This window comes from Prenolepis imparis, unplaced genomic scaffold (assembly GCF_030444845.1).
Source record: "Prenolepis imparis isolate NDT839.2.m4 unplaced genomic scaffold, iyPreImpa1.0 SCAF_11, whole genome shotgun sequence".
NCBI lineage: Eukaryota > Metazoa > Arthropoda > Insecta > Hymenoptera > Formicidae > Prenolepis > Prenolepis imparis.
The window spans coordinates 3,788,984-3,811,006 of record NW_028141169.1 but is presented as its reverse complement, the minus strand read 5'-3'; the positions used below and the strand labels follow the sequence as shown (position 1 = coordinate 3,811,006).

Sequence of the window (22,023 nt, the reverse complement as noted above, 5' to 3'; positions counted from 1 at the left end):
AAATATACAAGTTCTCTTTCTCTCTTGATATAATAGCTTATTCGATGTTTCTATTTTCTGATTTTACTTCTAAACTGATATATAGTTACTGCTTATTCGCCGAAATAAGCTTTTACGCTATAAAACTTCACGAGTAAGTTTACGTGTAGGTGTGTCCGTTATGTATTTTTCACCGCACAATCTATATCTATTCTTATGCATAAAGCGTTTCATCGAAAATCGTGAAAGTTCCTGAGAATTCCGCTCCAAGAGTTTAACGACAAACTTTAGCACCTGAACAATAAAAAGAGACGTGATAGAGCGTACACATACCTCCCTTCGGAAATCAACTGCATCGAGAACGATGCTCGGGAGCGATCGAATTTTCAGTGCGATCATATTTTCACTATGACAAACATTGTGAATTTTAATCGTAATGTTACAGACATGAGTTCGAAAAATATTTTTGTTTCTAACTCCATGCTTACTTTCAGTTCAATAATTAAAAACATATCCAAAAATATATATAAAAGCTATTTAACTCGCGAACAATTGTCTTCCATGTTTATTTTAAAACAAAATTCTTTCCGTAAGAAGCGATTCTCTAAATGGCGTTGTCCCACGAATGACAATAAACGCGGAAAAGTTGGCGCAGGTGCACTTTGCACGAAGTTTCTCGATTGTCGCTCTACGATTTTCTGATGCATCAAACGGTTCATTGGACAAACTATTTCATCTTCGTTCTCGAGGATCGCTTCTCTCTCTCTCTTTCTATTTTTGTTTCGATCGAAACTTTTATTATTATTGCAGTATTATTGTAATATTATTATCGTAGTATTATTGTTATATTTGTAAACTAAAAACTGATAATTCTTCATCAAGATTGTTATTGCGCTTTAATAAAGATGCTAAGAAATGTAACGAAAAATATTTAACAAAAATGTTAACGACTATTAAAAAATTCTTCTTACGATTAATCATTATTTTAGCATGTCGTGAATTATGAAACAATGTTGAGAATTTCAAGCTTTGCTTCGTTCAATGTTAAAAATTTCAAGCTTCATCTTTATAATTTATGTACATATAAATCTTTCTAGTAATTAGTTCAGAATTAATTTAATCGTTGCAAAGAGACAAAAACATGGAAATATCGTCGTTAATCATTCTCGTATATGTAGCAATGGAGAACAATGTCTGCTATTTCAGTATTTTATGCAGAACACATGTAAGCTTTCAAACTAGCCTCACATATTTTGTCACAAGGGTAACCAAGAATCTAATAAGCTGAATACCGCAAAGAGACTCAAATTATTGGAGTGCCACGGAAACGCGAACACGGGAATTCGGTATAGGAAACCGCATACTAACATTGTGTTCGGAGAAGTTTCAAAATTGAAATTTGTTTTACATATAATGAAAATTCGCCTTGTCGAGCACAAACATTTCTTATTCACATTAATTTTATCAATCCTACAATTCATGAAATTTAGTACTTTGGATAAATAGAACAAAAAGAGCAAAGAATAAGACAAAACATAATCAATTTATGTAATCTCGCAAATTATTACAAAATTAAAAAAAAGAAAATAATCAAGAAAAATATTAGTTTACCATTATACATTTTCTTATAAATGCATATAAATTTAAAATTAATGTAAAAGAGAGAGGTTATATAAAATTTATTCTCCACTATTTACATTGTCTGCATCATATTTATAAATTAATGAAATTTTAGAATTTTTATTTTTAAACCTTTAAATTCTTCTCTAAAAAAACAGTTCCTAAACCGCATGGTTTTTTATGTCTATATAAATATTAATGCATCGTTCATACAATGTAAAATATAGATAGCTAAATCAATATCGATTCTAGATAAATTATACACATCTAATTTTTATATATGACGAAATATCCCAGTTTCTCGACTATCTTAATAATTAAAATCTTCGAAATAAATTTCACGACTCAATCAATGCAATAGACAGTAAATAAAATGTACCATCGTAAAACAAAATAGAATTTGACAACTTGATTTCTGCTCAAGTCTCGTTACCTCGAGGCATCTCATCGCTTTATGCAAACAGCACAATACTTGTCAGTGCGACAGCATAGCCGGAAATAGAAGCAGGGAGATAGCTGTTATGGCGTTGGACTGCCTGAATCTGACTATTGACTCGGCAAATAGGAAAAGCGTTCTGGAGCCTGTGCAATGTTGACCGAGACATTCGTAAAAGTTATCTGGACAATAGGTGGAGATATTACATGTTGTCGAAATTATATTTACAATCAAGTTTTATATATTGTATATCGTAGCCATTCAATCGACTATTGACTTTTAATGCATTGTGTCTCATGATATCTCTCAGAATCAAACTCAATATTGTAAAATTAAAATATATTGACATAAATGTATCCTCGATTTCCAACAGCTGCACGGAAGCAAAATGTGCAAGATCAAAAGTTGCTTCACCTTTTACGAAGTACGTGTAAAATGTCACATTTTCAAAGGAAACTGTAATGTGACTCTGACGAGTAAAAGAGCAAAAGACGTTTCGCGAAATATGAACATGATAGCTTGGATCACAAGAGCTCAAAGAGAAGAAATCCTCGAAAAACAAGTGGAAAAAAGCGCTACGAGCTCACCGAAAAGAAAGATAGAAATGCCTGAGGATTTTATAACTGACAGCCTGAGTGATGATACGCATCTATGTTATATCGTGTGATAAAAATCCCTTAACAAAACAAACTGGTTTTAAAAAAAATGCAAATTAACCCAAATAATAAAAAAAATAAGGTCAAAATATATGTATACCGAAATATAAAAAAGAATGTATACTTTATTAAATAATATCGTAAGAAAAAAGATATACTCGAATTTAAAGATTCGCAGGATAACAAAAAAATAGCGCGAGTTGTAAAAATATTCTTCGGCAAATTCAAAGATATTTAATACCTACATATATAAAATGTTCATCACATAAACTGACATATACATGATTACCGTACTTACTAAACTAAATTTTTCGTCAACTAAAGTGGTCTTTAAATTAAATTTTGAGTATTATAAGAGACAATAAATTCCCGCTCGGCAGAACCGGACGAACCTTGAAGAGGGATACAAAAGTGAAATTTGACTTAATTTATTTTAGCATATTTACTAGATTGTGCTGTGGGTTATGTGCGCCGTAAGAACCGCAGTACAAGCACGAAGAGTGAATTGGGCTCAGAATGGCGTGAAGGGAGAGAAACTGACGGAGTAATTCGATAAAATTGACCAAGTTATACGCCTGCATGAACGTCGGTCCCTTCCCTCTTGTGCTGTCCACACCACCGTCACACAAATCTAATTCTTATCCCTGATAACCGAACTTGTGCCATCAATCGCAGAATATTCAGACGGGATTTCATTTCTTTCGAAATTTGCCGTCGCAATCAGATCGCGACAGGAAAAGAATGCAGTCTAAGTCGAAATCTCATGAAATATGAGATGCTGACGCAATAAAAAGTTATTTGCGAAAACAATAGACAAGCTCTAAAAGAACCATTTACAATTCTCATCGATCTGACTATTATTGTGCAGTTTGCATCATTCACCATAAAAAATTTAACGAAATCTTTTTTTTCGTGTCCGGAAAGAGTGTCGACAATGAGCAACTATTTGCAAAAAAAATTGAAAAACGTAAAGTAATGAGAATAACGTTCGAAATAGAAGCACAATAATAAATAAATATTGAGTTCACTAAATTAAATAAAGAGTCAAAACAATTTAGAAGAATAGATATTTTCGAATACATACAATATTATATTCAATAAATTGTTTTAATAAAAGCATTTTACGAAAGAGGTAGGATGTAATTTAACGCGATGAAAAAGAAGCTTTCATTATGGCAAACCCGTGTGATAAATAGAAGAATAGACTAAAGATTATTTAAAAGGACAGCATTCTTAATATAACCACGGAAGCTTTTGTTATTCGCGAAGTTAAAATGTCACGCACGAAGCGCCGCCCGATTACTCCGTGACAGTTTGACATCTCTGTCTACAAAAAAGGTATATATCTCCCCTGTTTCCGTATTCTCGGTACTTCGTCACAGATTTACATGCAATTTATGATGAACCGTATTTGAAAGTGAAGAGAGCAGTGGTAACAAAATTTGTTTTGCCGCTTTATAGAAGCCAGTGCGCATAAGCGAAAGCGAAATAAAGGGGTGAATAAAATTAACTTTCAATAAATGTTAATTCGCATGAAGAAACTTTCAATGCGAAGTTTATACTAGCTTTTGAAATATTGCTTCAAGTTATTTTTTTGCTCTTTCCTCCCAATTAAATATTCTTCAAAGTCTGATTTTATATTTATTAATTATAACATCGATATATGTATATAAGGTATCGATAATGAAAAAGGGAATATAAACAATATGTCAGAAATGTCGATCAGATATATCGTTCCACTCCGAATACCGAGTGGAAAGCGAATACAATCTAATCGACACCCTGGTAATCAAGTTAAGACTCCTCGCCCTTGAGGGGACACACACTACAATATACTAACATGCGCACGGAATAGAATAACGCAGAATGCCCGTATGCTTAATACAATCTGCAACAGCAGATTTTAATTTACGTTTACAAAGAGAACGTTTTTCCATCAGCGGTCACATAATAGACCTTTGTTCTTTTTGGCTTAAAATTTTCTTTCTCTCCACGAGAAGCATCAGTATATATTCCTTTCAGTTTAAATACAAGGATTTTTTAAAAAACATAGATACAGAGAAAAACAAAAAAGTATATGCTACTCATCCTACTCGTTAAAGTTCAAAAAAAGCGCAATATGAAACGCAACATGTAGCTACATGTAAATACATTTACATCGATATAACGATATATATCACTTTATTCGCATCTCAACATTTTTATATCTCATGTAAAAACGTTATTTTACACGATGTTACATGAATCAGATTTTGTGTCCGCGTTTTAACATATGTATAAAATATATGAATCGGTTTCCTTTGCAATATCGGCCAGGCGAATTTATCAAAAAAATACGCGATTTTCCATGCACAAGGTCATTTAACTTATTTTTCACTGACATTCGCTCGGAAAACACGCGACCCTACTGTCGGATCCCAGCAACGTGCGTTACTGCCATATTCTCGTCAGTCCCTCTCTACGCATTCGCGTAATTTATGCGCTTTAATTAGCCGAGATGCCCGAGGACAGGCAAGCTCTTGCTATTATCGTACCTCCGGCATTTTTGGCGACGCGAAAAAACGACAGTTTTACATTACAAGTTTCGCGCACATTTTGTCGGACATAAAATTTCTCGTCGAAAACTATGCGTTTAAAATAATGTATTTTCGATCGCGTGAAAAAAAAACTATGCGTTTAAAATAATGTATTTTCGATCGCGTGAAAAAAAACCAGTCGAGTTAAAATAAATTAATCTCGAGAAAAAGTAATCGCAAAAACTAATCGCGAAACATTTATTCTCTCTTCGTTGAGAATATTTTCATCTCTTCGTAGTAATACCGAAGTAATCAAATCGATATCTTCCGCGATCGGGTGTTCCGAAGCTAACCGACCGTTAATTATTATCTGTTACGGAGCTTCTGGAGAGGCGTAATGGTATCAGTTTATCAGACCCCGTTAATTTTCTTTCTGGCGCGTGAAAATACATTTCTATTCTTAGGAACAATTTAATTGCAGATTTTCGTTTTATGTAGCTGATGCTTTAATTTTTAATGACTTTTTGGGGGATAATAATAATCTCGAGTTAAAGTATAATTTGTACTGTAATTATATAAAAAATATTGTACCAGTTTAACTTTTGCCTTTTGCTTTTTTAGCTTTAGAAGAATATCTTTAAAAATACTAAAATATTTTACATATAAAAATCATTCTCAAAATAACGTATGTATATGACAAATAATATCTTTATAATATCTGTGCTATCCCCAACATTAATTTATTTCACACAAATTATATTTGTAAGTCTCTGTTGACGTAAATTAATAAAATCCAAATAGTGACAAAAATACGATAAAGACTAAATGCGCTTAAATAGCATAATAAAAAAATATCACATGTATATCCTTTTTCTCTATATGTACACGAAAAAAAGATATTAAAATTACCATACCTAAATTTTAGATATCCCTATAAATTACACCTGAAATTTAGATACGACAGCTAATATTTTTTTTTTCCGTGTACCTTTCAGTTACGATGCTATTGTCCTGACAGCTTCACGCACGCGTATAAGTAAGTGAGCTTACCTGAAGCACTGATTTATCGAATCCCGCGACGAGGGCGGAAGCTGAAGTGGAGGGTGAAGGTGAAGACGAAGCCGAGGAAACGGAGGGGCTGCTAGTCGCTACGGGGGTCGACGGTGACGAGGGGGCGGGAGAGGGTGATAGCCCCCGGAAGCCCCCTGCAGCTGCACCCGCCGCCCCCGGTGCCGCGGTGCCTACACTCCTTTCCACTTCTGTAACAGGGAAACAAAACCATATCTCCATTAGAGCGTGGCGTCGTGTCGTAAAAGTCGGCAGGCCGTATCTCCTGCGGCCGCCCGCCAACGTGACGAAAATTGATGCGCTCTCGGCGCAGCAGGAAGCAAAGTGAGCACTCAGACATCCGTTTCAGCAATGTTTCCATGCCGCCGTATGCATACATCGAATTATCGATTATTCGAGCTGAACGGCAGTAATGATTCTCACGATTGCGCGAATCAAACAGCTAATACGCGGTTAATGAGAGGTCACTGGCTTGATTATTCGTTCTCACGAAAAATAGTTCAATTTACATTTTTCACGAAAACTGGTAATTTTCCAGTCGATTCGCCGACATTGTATTCTTTCTCACGTACGGTGACAGATAATAAGACGGAAAAGACAAGTTCGTTCAAAGGAGAGGAAAAACTAGAAGCAAGAACTGAGGCGAAATGGTTTCGAGGCACGTATACCGAAGGATGCACGGTCAATTCATTGAATAGGAAAGTAACTTTCATAGTTTATAAGTTTGCCCGTTTCATTCCCCCGGATCGGGTCGGAGCGAGGCCATGGCGTATCTCAGGTGAACCCTACGCAAGATCGTCGAAGAGCTTAATGCCCGTCTCTAATGTAATTGAAAACTTTCGTAAACGCTTTTTCGTACCCTTCGATTTGTAACGCTTGTCTGTCTACAAGCGCTTAAACGTTACTTAGAAACGCATTGCGCCACACTTACAATCAGTAATGATATATAAAACTCTGCTTTTCTTCTATCTATTTCTATCTATCTTATAAACAGTTAGTAACATCCTGTGTATGTGTATGTACACATTAGCTAATGCGATAAAGAGTAAATTAATAAATTAATAACAGTTCGCGATTATTGGTAATAATTATTGGTAATTTGTATAATTTTAATTGCATCTACTGCAATGATATTACAAGCAGAGATGTTTATAATATCGCTTTGTAATAATTAATATTAATGGTATTCATTAAAGTTTCTATATCTTATCTTTGATTATAATATTAAAATATAATTTTAGATTTTTACATTGTAAATAGTACATTTTATATTTTATATCTCGAAGTAAATATTTTATCATATGACTGCATTTGCAATCGGCAAATCGAGCTTGTAAAATATATCAAACATTCCTGTTTTGGTTCATTAATCACAGTAATTAGCCATTTAATTTACTGTTATACCATACATTCGCGTAAGGTAAATACGAGTTACAATAATCAATAGTTATGTTTAATTTACTGTTTAACAAATCAAAATGAAAATCTTTAATAACTTAACAACTTCGCTTCATTAAGCGCAAGCATTGTCACAAAAAAGCTATTCATTCAAAAAGCCATCAATTCGATATATACTATATAAATAAATTAGTCATATTTATTCTTTTTTATATCCAGAGTAATTTCACAAATACGCAAGAAAGATTTAATAGTTATATTTCAATATATGATATATTTATTGATATATTTGATATATTTCAATATGATTTATAAAACAATTACTAATGAACCAATTATATATATATATATATAAATAAAACAATCATTAGATAATAATATAAATTAAAGTAACAATTAGAATGCTTGCTTTTATACAATTGTTACCGCAATCACTAGAGTCCTCTGTTACCCTACAGTTGATCATTTATTTGTACAGCTATGCAAGCTCGATGTGCTCGTTTACTCGATAAGAATGGTACTAAACTAGCACTGCATAAAGCTAGCAAGGAAATTACTCCCATAGTAGCACTGCTTTAGTACTTGTGTTCCGCCGAGAGAAAGAAATGTCAAAGCTGATTTCCGTGTTTATATTATATATGGTCTGCTAATATGAACATATTAATTTTATTGTGCTTTTATAAATCAGATCAATGTTGTTCGTGTAAACTACTTTTTATATATATTAACTTCACAATATGTGTAATTTATAATTTTTGTTAGTAAAAATTTACAAACAAGAGAATTTATTTTTAAAAAAATATTTAAAAATTCGTTTATGCTTATTAATTACAAAATAAATATTGAAATGCTTGCGGAAATAATCACACTGTCAATGCATAAAGAAAAATCACTAGAAACACGACGAACATTAATTTCGGTAAAACACTACAAGAAAAACGAAATATTTTTGTATTATATGTTTCGCAAAAGATCTGTATGTAAATATTCCGTCAAGTACAAGGAACATGTATACTTTCTACAATAAATTCCAAACGTGCCGCAACTCAAAGAACGTCTCCAGAGATTATAAATTATGCACAAAATTGTCTCAGTCCAGTTTTAAAGAAGCTATTATGTTTTTATTTCCGGACTTTTCCGCCCGAGCTAGTACCGGCGAGCATTATCTTAACAATTAGTCTTGCTACTTTTTTATTACGGAATTTCGCTGTATTATCTAGAGCCGGGAGAAAAAATTACGAAAATAGAAAAGAAGCTCGAGCGATGGAATCTGCTCATCGGAGCAGATAACGTCGGCACGAGAGAATAGTTTGCTCGCGTAATTACTTACAAACCGAGGAACTTTCATCAATAAAGAATTTTTCCGACGATATTTCTTAATGCATTCGCTCAACTTCGAGGACGATCTATATGTTCACAACAAAGTACTTTGTCGTTAGAATGGTTGAAGAAACCGGTGGGCTGACGAGCAGCCCTGCTAATTCAAAGGGAAAGCAGTTATGCAAACATACAGCGAGACATTCACCGTGAACTCTCAAGGATACCGTTCACTTTCTGAAGCTCAAATTTCTTCGTGTCCCATCTCACCCGCTCGCGCAAATTGTGTGTATACAATTTGTAAAGTTGAGAACTGTACAAATCTCGGCCGAAATAGCCTGACTGGCGCGAAGAAGATAGCTACCCCAAATTTAAAACCTACTTTGCGTTAGTTATGTGCAGGACAAATTGGAATAAAGAAATAATATTATTTAAATACAAAATAAGAACGTAAAATGTTTACATCATTGTGTGATAAATATAAAAACAGAAAATGTAAAAATGTAATAAAACTTATCAGAGAAAGTTGTCACATTAATGAGATATGTTTAAAACAACAAATAAACAATAAAAATAAATATTTTATTAGCATATAATAGATATATAATTTTTAAAAATTGCTATTTTTTAATTGTTGCTATATCTCCATTTGTTTAAAAAAAACTGCATTTATAAGGGGTTTATGGTTCACTTAAAAAAATTTAAATAATAAAATTTAAAGAATTGAGAGAACTATCAGACGGAAAGAAATACAATGGATTACACTAAATAATCATGTACTATCTAAGTTAAAAGACGCGAGTGCGCATATATTTTGCTTGAATTTCGCACAACAAAAGAGGAGAACTTAATACAGATAAGACACACAAGGTTCGGCGCATAAACCACAGAACGTTTACAAAGTTCTGTCATAAGTCGTCGCAACTTCTAAGCCCCGTACACGCTAGAGTTACATAATCTCCGTGGCGCGGTCGGATGAGTTACGATACACGCTAAATACATAATAAGCATGACGGTGCATACTCTATCTTGCTTGCTTCCGTTCTATCAGAGGTATGTAAGTAAAAGCCGAATCTATTAGATAGTCAGGAGAATTGATCTACGCAAACATTAAAATCATAAAATCTACATAAATCATAAAGTAAACAAATACAAGATTTTGTCAATTGTCTTTAAACGATTATGAAAATTATTATATAAATTAATTATAAATCATTTTGCGTTTTCAAATAACACAAGCTTTTTGATCTATTCTCTCTACAAAAAACTCTATTTCAGACAAATATTGAATAATGAATTTTTTATTCTGAGCTGCGTCATTGTAAAATTTCACCGTCTGATATTTTTGCGGAAAAGAATATTCAAAGTTCAAAAGACAAATCGTATTTATTTCCCTACTAATTTAGACAGCATAACGTAAATGATACTTCCCGATGCTGCGTGGCCTGAAGGAAAGTGGTCCTTGAAGAGGACATTCGTAACACTTGTCGCCGCGGCAGCTGTTAAGAGCGAGTTATTATTCTCGTAATAACGGCAACGAGGGTGGAAACGTTTTCGATACCACACGATAAGTATTACTCAAAACGTGTATCAAAAATAATAAAATACACACGTCAGTCAATAGTCTGCCATACAAAATAATAGAAATTTTTTTCCGACTACAATAAAAAAAAGAAGAAATATGTTTCATAAAATATATCTTCATTAAACAATAAAAAAATTACAAATACAAAAGCAAGTGCATCCATAACAAAATTAAAAATCATATAAAACCATTACCACTTATATTATTGGATGTCACATATACAAAGAACAAAATCAATATTAATTCTCCATTTTAAAATAACAAAAAAATTACAAACTGAAGATAAATATAATGTGTACATAAAAAAAACTTAATATAAGCCAACAAAACGACTAGGCGCTCGGTAAACACGAAACATGTTTAATAAAGTGTATAGGATAATAAACGATGTGCGCGAATCAGACGATAAATCTTTGTGCGTGACAGCGATGTCTTATCAAAAGGGAGTCTTATATACGATCCGACATGAAAAAATGTCTCACTCGATTATGAGGTTAACTACAACATATCGATTAGATAGATTGCTACAAATCTTGCTACAAATCCAGATTTATTCAACCTCAACAGAATCAAAATGGAAATGTAATCTTATCCTAATCAATATACGTTAAGCCAGATTTGTGAAAGCTTAACGAGACTTATATATAGAGTCCTTTCATTTACTTTCTTAGCATGAGGTGAAGTAATCGGATTCTAGATTAAAGGCTCGTCCATTGACTTCGCTTCCATTCAATTCAACTCTATCAAATCTCGTTTTGATCGTCAGCCTAGCAGTTATTTTTATCCCTATTTTATCCCTAATCATTAATCTCGGCATAGAGTTTCTAATTTTAAAATACCATCCTTTTCCCTCTCCCTATCTCATGCATAAAACTCCATTTATATCCATTCGCATAACACAAACTTTGCAGATATAATTTATCTCGTAGGAAAAAAGCACGAGTATATACTTACGAAAGTACGCGCGTAAGTTCTCTCTAATACGCGAGAAAAATTTCTATTTACATACGCTATATTCGATAATCTCGAAGAAAGTTATGAATACCTACTTTATTTTATGTAATCAAACCCCGGAAGCCCCGTTATACACATATGTCAAGATTTTAAAAATAAAATTTAAAACAAATTTTTTAAATAAAAATTAGAGACAAATCGCGAGTGGTAGTAATATTCTCGTGCATTAGCAGATTTACAATGCTAACAACGAAACACGAAAGAGCAGCAACGCTAGCCAACGTTTTCGCGGTGGTGGAGAAAATCTCTCGGCGTGTGCGAGAGAGCACACGATTTATCCCTTATGCAGTAAACGAGGGACGATCCGGCTCAGACTGTCGCCGTTGAAGTAGAAATCCCTTGTTAGCAGGCAGTGTACAGCGAGGCAAGGTGAGACGAGACGAAGCGAGCGCCGCCGCGGAATGACCCCCACCGTGAAAAATAGAACGAATTTACAGCGGGAAGCATCAATTCTCTTCGTGGCAGCAGTTTTATTCCGGCGAGGCCGCGGGGGGAAAGGAAAGCGCACGGATACTTTGGTCTCTCTTTCTCCCGGCACTCCGGAGGTGAAAAATAGGAAAGGCGCGTTGCGAGCACGGCTTAAGCGTTCGTCTGTCCGCCTGTCTTCCAGGGATAAGTGATGTGACAGTACAACGGTGGTGAGAGAGGGCGGTCGTATAGCAGCAACATAGGGGGATGAAGAAGCGAGGATGGGGTCGTGAATGAGAGTGATGGATTGCACGCCACCATCCACTGACACTCTTCCACCAAAGGGCAGGTCGCTCATTGTACCGCAGAAACCGGAACCCACAACTTATGCCGTCTACATTTCCGGTCGGCTGAACGACGATCCGATCTCAAAACGCAGCGCGAATCCGTGTCTTTTCTATTGAAAGGTCTTCGACCGAATGCATCCGACACAGGTTGCATAAGCCTGAGTTCACGATTCGTTTTTTCTTTTTCAGTTTATTATTCGTAGCTATAATATAGGTCGAGAACAAAGAAAATTTATATATTTGTAGATAATTTTATGTATTTTATAAAAATAAGCAAGATTTTAGTTTGATATATTAGATATTAATGTATATTCATAATGTGTGACGAGAAACAAAATCGAAACAAAATCAGATAATCAAAAATATAATCTTATTTAAAAAATATGCTTTCACACACTTAATAAACAAAAAAAATTAATTTTATTGCACCATCTATTTTCGGAAGTGAATTATTCTCATTATTTATAAAATAGTTATAATAAAAACACTCGCAATATAAAAGTTAAGTTTTAATTTTTGTTCTGCTGCATAAATATCATAAAATTCATACAACGATAACTTAAATAAACTCACGATATCAACAAACAAATTTCACGATTAAAAGAGAAAGCATTCCGTAATTTTAACGTAACGTATAAACCACAAAAGTAAATATTAGTTGCTTGCGGTCAGAAGTATCGTATTGTTAATTCCTAGTTCTGGCAGTACTGTTAAATGATAAAAATAAATAGCTAGCTTACAAAAAGAGAAAGAAAAAAACAAAGAACACAAAAAAAAGAAAAGAGATTCTGATACAAACATTATTATATTCCAAGTCAATTACAGCTTGTAGCTTGATTCGAGTTAAACAGAAAAGAAAGCAAGATATCAGATAAATAATTGTAAAATGCTAATATCTCGAAGTTTAAACGACATTCATTTCTCGGCAACTATATATTTATAAACATTAATTATATATATAATTAATGTTGCAGATTATATATGCAAAACCTAGATATACATAGCTTTATAATTTATTGAAAAAATTAGATTATGTGAAGAAATTCTATTAGTATATCAAGTGCAAGAAATTGTTGCAAATACCGAAACAAAAAGTTTTAAATGATATACAAACTAAAAATAAGTTTAGATTCGCTTAGAAGTAACAGAACACAAAATCTAGATATACAGAGCTTTATAATTTATTGAAAAAATTAGATTATATGAAGAAATTCTATTAGTATATCAAGTGCAAGAAATTGTTGCAAATACAGAAACAAAAGGTTTTTAATGATATACGAACTAAAAATAAGTTTAAATTCGCTTAGAAGTAACAGAAATCTTCATTGAAAAGTTCCTTGAAAAATATATCATTGAACTCATTTTGAACAAATATGTATGATAACTCTTGATGAAGCATTTCATCCTAATTACTATACAGACGAAAATTATTAATATCACCATCCAGCTTAATCAAACGAATGAAAATATGTAGATGTTACAGTATACCGACAACCTGATTTAAATTATATGAATAACGTAACTGCGGAATAAGCCAAACTACTGAATATACGAAAATAAGCCCGTTGCTGTTGTATTATGAAATGCATAAATTTTGATTTATTCGTCCATCCCTATTAGCCGCACGAGGAGAATGTTGTGTGCCTGTTTAATAATTAAAATAGCTACGGGCGTCTGGCTTGAAAAATTATTATCCGGAGTCCAAATAAAATCTCGTCGCAAGACCAAAACAAATGTGAATATTAATAGACACACCGCGTATTATCTCATGGCAGCGGTACACTGAGAAAAAAATACTGTTGAATCAACAACATTTTTGTAGTTAAATTTTATTTTATTAATAATATCATTGAATTAATAACATAAAATTTAACTACAAAAATGTTGTTGATTCAACAGTATTTTTTTCTCAGTGTACAAATGCGACTGAATCGATCAAATCTGCATGAAGGACGCATCAAGATCGGAATAAAAATATTTAAAAGAATATAGATAAAAACAAGAAGAAAAGATTCTTTTTATCTAATAATGAAAAAACTAAAATTATTTTTGTTGAATTATATATATAAGAAAAAAATTCAATATTGTATAAAAATATCTTCAACGTTAAAATTTTTTTATTACTTATTAATCAAATCTGACTAATGTAATAATTATATATGCATATGGTAAAGTTAACCAAACTTCAATAAATAAGTAAATGTCATTATATAATTATGAGAAACTATTTTATTGAAAATGCAATTTTCAATTTATGATTAAATACGATTAAATAATTTCCGTAGCTACACAATTAAGTTTGAAATTAAATTTCAATATTAAGAACTATAATAAGTCTCGTGGACATGGTCGTATATAACAGCTAATATAATAACTAATTTAATCGAGTGTATGGACGAGATCTGTTTCCGGCTTCAATAAAGGCCGTTAAGTATTCCGGCGATGGTAGAAAAAAAGGAAATACTAATGCCCCTTCCCTATGGAACCATCACAGCAAAAGACGAATTAATCTGGCTTCACGAAGAGGGGCCTTTTCTGCCCCACGTTTTCGATGTAATTGAATCTCTCGTCTTTGCCGAGGCAATTGTACCAATCCCCTCTCCCCGACAATCTAGGGCTGCTCTCTTACCGCGAGAAATTAATCTTCCCTTCCGCGGGAGCGATTCCACGATTGGCGAGAAAAAACAAAAGTAATAGAGATCTATAATTCGAACCTGAATCCAGCACGAATACGAGTTCTTTCGCCGCGAGTCGGTGCCAATAAAAGATTTATCGTGAACGATTTGCTGAACAATTAAAATTAATCTCGCGATCTTACAAAGCGCATTTGAAAATTGTAATCGTCACTTTTAATATTTGAAAGTAATAACGATTAACTGTACTGTAATTTGAAAAACCTGCGCAACCTGATTTTCAAAGTAAAAATTCAGCAAGAATGAGAAAGTGTATACATCATCTTCGTGTACATGTTACAGAGTATATCAGGATAATGATATGAATAATTCATATATTAAATTAACCAGACACATTTTACACTATATTTAATTAAATTATTTCTACTATGTGATCTTAAAGGAATAATTGCAAAAAGGATTAATATAATATATTATACAATATAATGCATATTTCACGTATAACGCATGTAATATGCAATAACAATATCATCACAATTTTGCTTTTTATATATAATTGAAATATATCAAATATATTTTTTTTATAATATGACGATAATTTTATCGAAAAATATATATATGCAAATGATATTTTTATGAAAGATATATGCAATAATACATGTATCTATACCGAGTATAATCTTTTAGTCAATTATATGATTCCCCCAAAAATATTTGTCATATCTGACAAAGAAATCTTGGATGGTAACGCCGAAATAATGCCGGATATAGAGAAAAGCAACAACCAAACCCCGTTAAATCTTATCATATTAGGATAATAGGATTGCTCTTATTACAGTCTTCCTGAACAAGGATTTCTGTTTATCAGCTCAAAACACTCCCTCCTCATTCTTGCAGCTACATTCTTTCCCGACAGAAAAGATCGAAGATGATGACGAAGAGAGGAATAGAGAATGTGGCGAGGGGCGGAGGTGGAGAAAAATTACTTTCGCGGCGAAACGTGACGGCAATACTAGAGTGAAGATTGCAAAATTGCGAACCACGCTTAAATATTAGATGCCATGTAAACGAAATTTTATCGACAGCTGGGCGCTTCGCTCACGATGCCAAGGTAACGCGGGTACTTTCTTCGAGACAAATTATAGGATCACGATTGAAAATTACGGCCTTTAAAATTGGCTAGAGTTCATTAAAATATTCCAGATGCATGTATACGATAATAGCGTAGGATCAAATAATTATAATAATAATAGCGTTGGATCAAAGCTTCTAATTTGCAAACATAATTTAAAGACATATCCGTGAGACATCTTAAACTTATTCTCACATAGAATCCTTGACACTACGCAAAGCTTGTGAGAAATTTCAGCGCGAAGTATGTCGGTATTACGAAATAAATCGCCGGTCGTGTTCAAAAATATTTTCTTCCTCTCTTTCCTCGAAAAATATAAATCATGCGCTTACAGAAGTGGTTCGCAGCCACGAAGGTTCTCTTGTAAAGAAGATTACGCTGCCAAGGACTTTCCTCATTTTTCCCCGCGTCGATCCAAATTAACATATTCATAAGATATTTATCAAGGATTCTCTTTGACGCCCGTTACTTAAACATGTCGCTGGGTAACAGAGTTTTTTCTTTATTTAACCCCATAAAAATTCAGTATCCTGTCACCAGCGCTTTTAAAGGGATAAAGATACAAAGCTTGTGTAAATAAATATCAATCTGTGTAATAAAGTACCACAGAGAAAGTAAACGGATACATATTTTATAATGTAAGCTCTTCATACATGAAAATATAAATATTCGCCATCAATTCTATTATTTATTAAATAAAAAATGAGTTCAATTTTTTTCGTAATTTCAATCGTTATAATTACGTCTTTATATTATTGCGTCAACCAGACCCAATCTTTATTATATACTATATAATGTATACTGTATCCCATATATATGTATACTGTATAACTTGACTAGCAACTACTCGAGCTGCATCAATAATCTCTCAGGCATGCGATCAGCTGAGCGTAGATTCGATCGTACTTGGTCGATGCACTAATATACGATTACGTACACGAGTGCTTCATTGCACTAATACAAGACTACATCGTATGCATAATTCAAGAATGCACGTATCGCCGATATAGCGTACTACAGTTATGCATACGTGTTAGAGATGCTGCGCCTATACTTGTCACTCTAAATCCCTCATACTAACGCATTCCACTCATTTCCCTGTCGTAACCAATTAGCAAAAACGCGTTTCCATAAAAAATTTTCTCATCAAAGTAGACATCTCACGATCGACAAAAGAATCGGAATACTATTTACATTAATATTAATCATATCACTCTAGCTTTGTTACGTTCGCATGTCTCTTGTATATATTATATATTTAAATATAAACACAAAAAGTATTATAAATATTGTTAAAAAAAAAACAGAAACGAAAATATATTGAATAGAATAATAGAAAGCTTTATATAAATAAATCATTATTGTAAGCAGCTTAAAAAGAAAAATTAATTTTTATCACACAATGTCTCTTTGCATTATATATATCTTACTTTTATTTCTATCCTGCAACCTAAGCCTGTCTCCGCGCGACTGACTTGAAAGATACGTTCAATTCGCTTCGAAATATCTAGTCGTGTACCAAGCAAGTCCTGCTCTTTCTACATCCTTATTTCAGTTGGTTGATCCTGCTCAACGGCAATCGTCTTATCCTGAATGTACCGCACCTTTGCCACATTCGTCGATGTCGACGTCGTCGCGACGTGGTCGTAAACTTCAGACACGAACGAGATCATCGAAACCTTCCCGAACGAGATTCCTCCGGTAAAAGCCCTGCTTCCCAATAACCACGCGAATTACGAAGTTTACGACATCGACGTTTATTCGCGAACAAAGTTCTAGTGCTGCAACAGCACTTCCATTAGCTTCTTAAATACAATATATACAAAGATATAAATATCACAGTTTGTTAATTATTTAGACCAGCTATCACAACATAAAGAATAATTTTATTATCAAATATATCTATCGCGATTGTACATTGCGATATTTTCACCCGATTAAAACAAAGCGCGTAAAGTGCTAAAAATTATATGTATAATATAGTATTAAACTATTAATATATGTGTAATATGTACAAAAGCACAAAATATATACGTATTGTATGTACATAATATAATATATAATATTAATTCTACTCTTTTATTAATAAGATTTTGTTGTCTGAAATAATTATTAGAACAAAATAGGAATAATCAAAATTATAAAATCTTACATAATAAAAAAAATAAAAGCTGACTAAAATAATTGCTTAACCGACTATAGTAAAAACCAATTTGAAAATTCTAAATAGATGTGTTTTTACGAATAATGAGGCGCAACGTATTCACATTTAGCAAGGTGTCCATAAGAAACTCACCCTTCCTACTCTCATAAATAATTAACGCTAGCCGGAGCTGCTGCGTTCCCTTCGTCGAGAGTAAAGGATTTTTCTAAGAGGAAAGGATTTTGACCCTCCGCGTCATCTATTCTCAGACTTTTCTCAACAGACGTTACCTATCCAAAGATGCGTATATGCGACATTAATATTATCGTACGTCCGTCGTCTGGTTCGCGCAAAGTCGTATGATGGCTGCAGATACTTCAAAAAATTTTACTCCGATCAATAAAAGAACTTTTATGATTGCATCTTGATAAACGATATTATTTATCGTGCAAAATTACTTATATTAGAAAAGAAGAAAAGAGAAAAAAAATATTTATACATTATTTAACGAAAAGCGACTAATAGATTATAACCTATTCATATACATTTGGAAGTCAAATATAAATAATCTATATAATCTACTTCTCTAAATAATATACAAGAGATATACCTATATTTAACAAAATATAAAATATCTTTAGATATATCTAAATAATGCAACAAAAAAAATTATGTAGAGCGATTTAAATTTTGATCGCAAAACTAATTTTATTTTTATCGTAAAACGCATTATTTGTAATTATCTGTAAATAGTTACTCGACATTCGACACACTCGACGTATACAATATATAAAAGATGTCAGTTTATATATTGACAGTTTTGAAACTGTGCATCGAAATTCTTTATAACAAAATCGAAAGTTATTATCGCGATACAATTAAGTCCTTCTTTTATATCACGATGTCTCTCATCTCGTAAATCTCAAGTATCTCTCGCTCGTCGATCTCATTACTTTTTCAATCTTAATTAAACCGATAATCTTGCAACTCATCGACCCGCAATCGTTCGTATCTCACGAAGTAAAAATAGATCGAAAGAGAGCGAAGATGTAAGAAGAGACATGCTACTCGGATCGCTTTGTATGCTTGATAAACTGATACTGTATCTCCGAATGGGATACTGAAATTCTATATGGAAACGCTCAAAGAGGATTTTTTTCAAAGCACATTGCAATGCGGCAGTACAACTACCCTGATATTTCTGCCGATAACAACGAATGCAAAACAAAGTCATAGTACACATGCAGAATAATTCAGATAGACACAATACTAAATTAAACATAAATGTATACATAAAATTAATTATAAAATATTAATTTAACATTCTTGATATATTAACTTCCCCAAATATGGTGTCGTTTTTCACAAACATTCATTAACATTGAAAATGGTTAAAATCTGATATATTATATCTGATATATTATTTGATTTTGTAATTGTTAGATTTATCTCAACAAACTATTATAAATAATATGGAGAGATACTCGGATTTGAAAGCGAAACACTGATAATGCGTATGTCCAGTGATCATATTGAAGTATATGACGACTGTAATTTAAATCCAAATTACGTGGCAAGGAGATAAAGCGGCATTTGGACGGACATTATCCGATCTCATTGTCAGTATCAGATGTGACACATACATACAAAAATGCCTGAATGGCTACTATTGTTATATTCCATAGCAAAGAATTCAACGTGCCACGATGTGCTTGGACAGACGGTGCTTTAAGTTTACGAGCCTCGTTACTACTTTATCGTGTGTGTCGAGATCGATAACGTTCTCGCTATAACGATATATTTCCCACCGGTGATCCGCGCGCGGTAGCTTCGATAAATCCTGACGTACGATGCTTTCCTTCGTACTCCGTCATTTTTCGCCGCCCCTTATCTTTCGTACTTTTTTCCCAATTCTTCCGCCCCCTCGTGCCGCGATATCTACGAGCGTGCTTAGACTTTAGATTTTTTTTTATATACATTTCTAAACTACATCTTGCAATAAACATTTAGATACTTTACAGTGAGACGGTGATAAAGGAACGAGAGAAAAAAATATTGCATATTCTGTTGCCCTCGAAAAATAAACCTCAAACAAAACGAAAAAGAGAGAAGAAATTAAAGAAGGCAAACACCATAAAATTTACTTTCCTCGCAATATAAATCTCGATCATTTTTACGTGATATCCGGAGTTGATTTATCGTTGAAAAAAAAAATCCGAACTTTCGTCGAGTACACAAAGGATTGAAACGAATAAAAGAAGAAAAAAGTTAGCATGGAAAAAGCATTAGTTAATTTGCTATCATCCGTTTTATCTTTCAACCGGTAGAAGTAAAGGAGTTTTATACAGGAAATGGCCGAACTGTTTGCGCAGAGCTACTAAGGAAACAGACAGAGAAAGGAAACTTGTAAATGTATCATTTAAACTAAACGGATAAAAACTTTTTTAATTCGCAGCTTTTATACAAAAATGATCAATATAGAAACAATCGAGTTTTACGAACACTGACTCGTAGTAAAAATATTTCAACCCATTTCGAGTCGATAATCTGCACGCGAGTTATGTTAGTGATGATCATCACAAACTCGTTACAGCAGCCGTTAAAGACTCGCGTAAGAAACTTCGTAAAGTGCAGTTGTTTAATACAACCGGCTAAGGAGCGAAAATAAATTGCCGCTTGAAGCGGGTATATATTATTTTCCGACTATCATCGAGGCGTAAAAAAACATCTACAAAGAGCTACGAATTTAATAAGATCGAGTAAAGAATTTCTCTATCTTCGCGAATACGATAATTTTATCTAAGAATTATTCGTTCAAAGAGAAATATTTTCATATCTACGTTATATTGCTGCATTTATTAATGTATATATAATCTCTAAAATTGACATAATTAATGAATACATTTATTAATTTAATTATTTATAATTATTGATTTTATTACTGCAATTGTATCTGCATATTATATCCCTGCATATCTTACAAACACATTTCATGTTTCACGTTCTGCGTCAAACTAATATCTATCTATCTATATTATTCGCTTTAGCTAATTCAACATCAGCGTTTCAGATTCATCCAGAATAACGCATCATCGCCTCTCTGCGACCTGAAACATTAATTATCGAACCTTCCTTCTACACGCGTTCAGTCTGAGTGAACGGGGCTAAATATCGGCCAGATAGCCGCAATAAAACCGTTCGCACGTTTCACGTTCCCGTGTGATTTCAAACACGTAGTAGCGCGTGGTACACCCGAGATTGTACGCGACAGTAATAAAGGCCAGCTATGCCTCGTCATATATAGATATTAAACCATGGTCGTTCGCGTATCCGCGCGACATGATCTCGCAATGCACGATGCGACACCGACAAAATTCCACAAATCCCGTTATCACTAAAAAAATTAAGCATTTTTAGCATTGCCGAAAACAAATCAAAATAAAATAACACATATCGAGAGATACGAATTAATTCTTCCAATTTTTCCCACCGTGTATTATTCATCAACTTATAATGTAATTGTATTATTAATATATTCTTTAATTAAGATGTTTATAATTCTATCTTCCTCTTTTTCTTTTTCCAATTAAATTATTATGCAAACGTAAGTCATATAAATAATAAAATTTTAGGTAGAGAGAAAAATTGGAATATATTAAATATAGCTTTAAAAATATTTTTTATCTGCATTCCTTGTAATGTAATAAATTCATTAATTTCGCTTTTTATTTAATTTTATAATCAAAACGGACAAAGTATATTTAAAGTTAT

The 22,023-nt window shown here is 33.0% G+C and overlaps 1 protein-coding gene across 9 annotated transcripts in view; it reads right to left on the bottom strand.

The window, feature by feature from the left end:
* The window catches only part of LOC145942533 (dystrophin, isoforms A/C/F/G/H), a 429,734-nt gene that overhangs the window by 331,166 nt on the left and 76,545 nt on the right, over positions 1 to 22,023 (bottom strand). For all 9 annotated transcript variants that reach the window (XM_083049357.1, XM_083049358.1, XM_083049354.1 and 6 more), the window contains one exon: positions 6,258 to 6,466. In XM_083049357.1, coding sequence (XP_082905483.1) covers positions 6,258 to 6,466 — 209 coding nt within the window. The remainder of the gene's footprint in view (positions 1 to 6,257; positions 6,467 to 22,023) is intronic.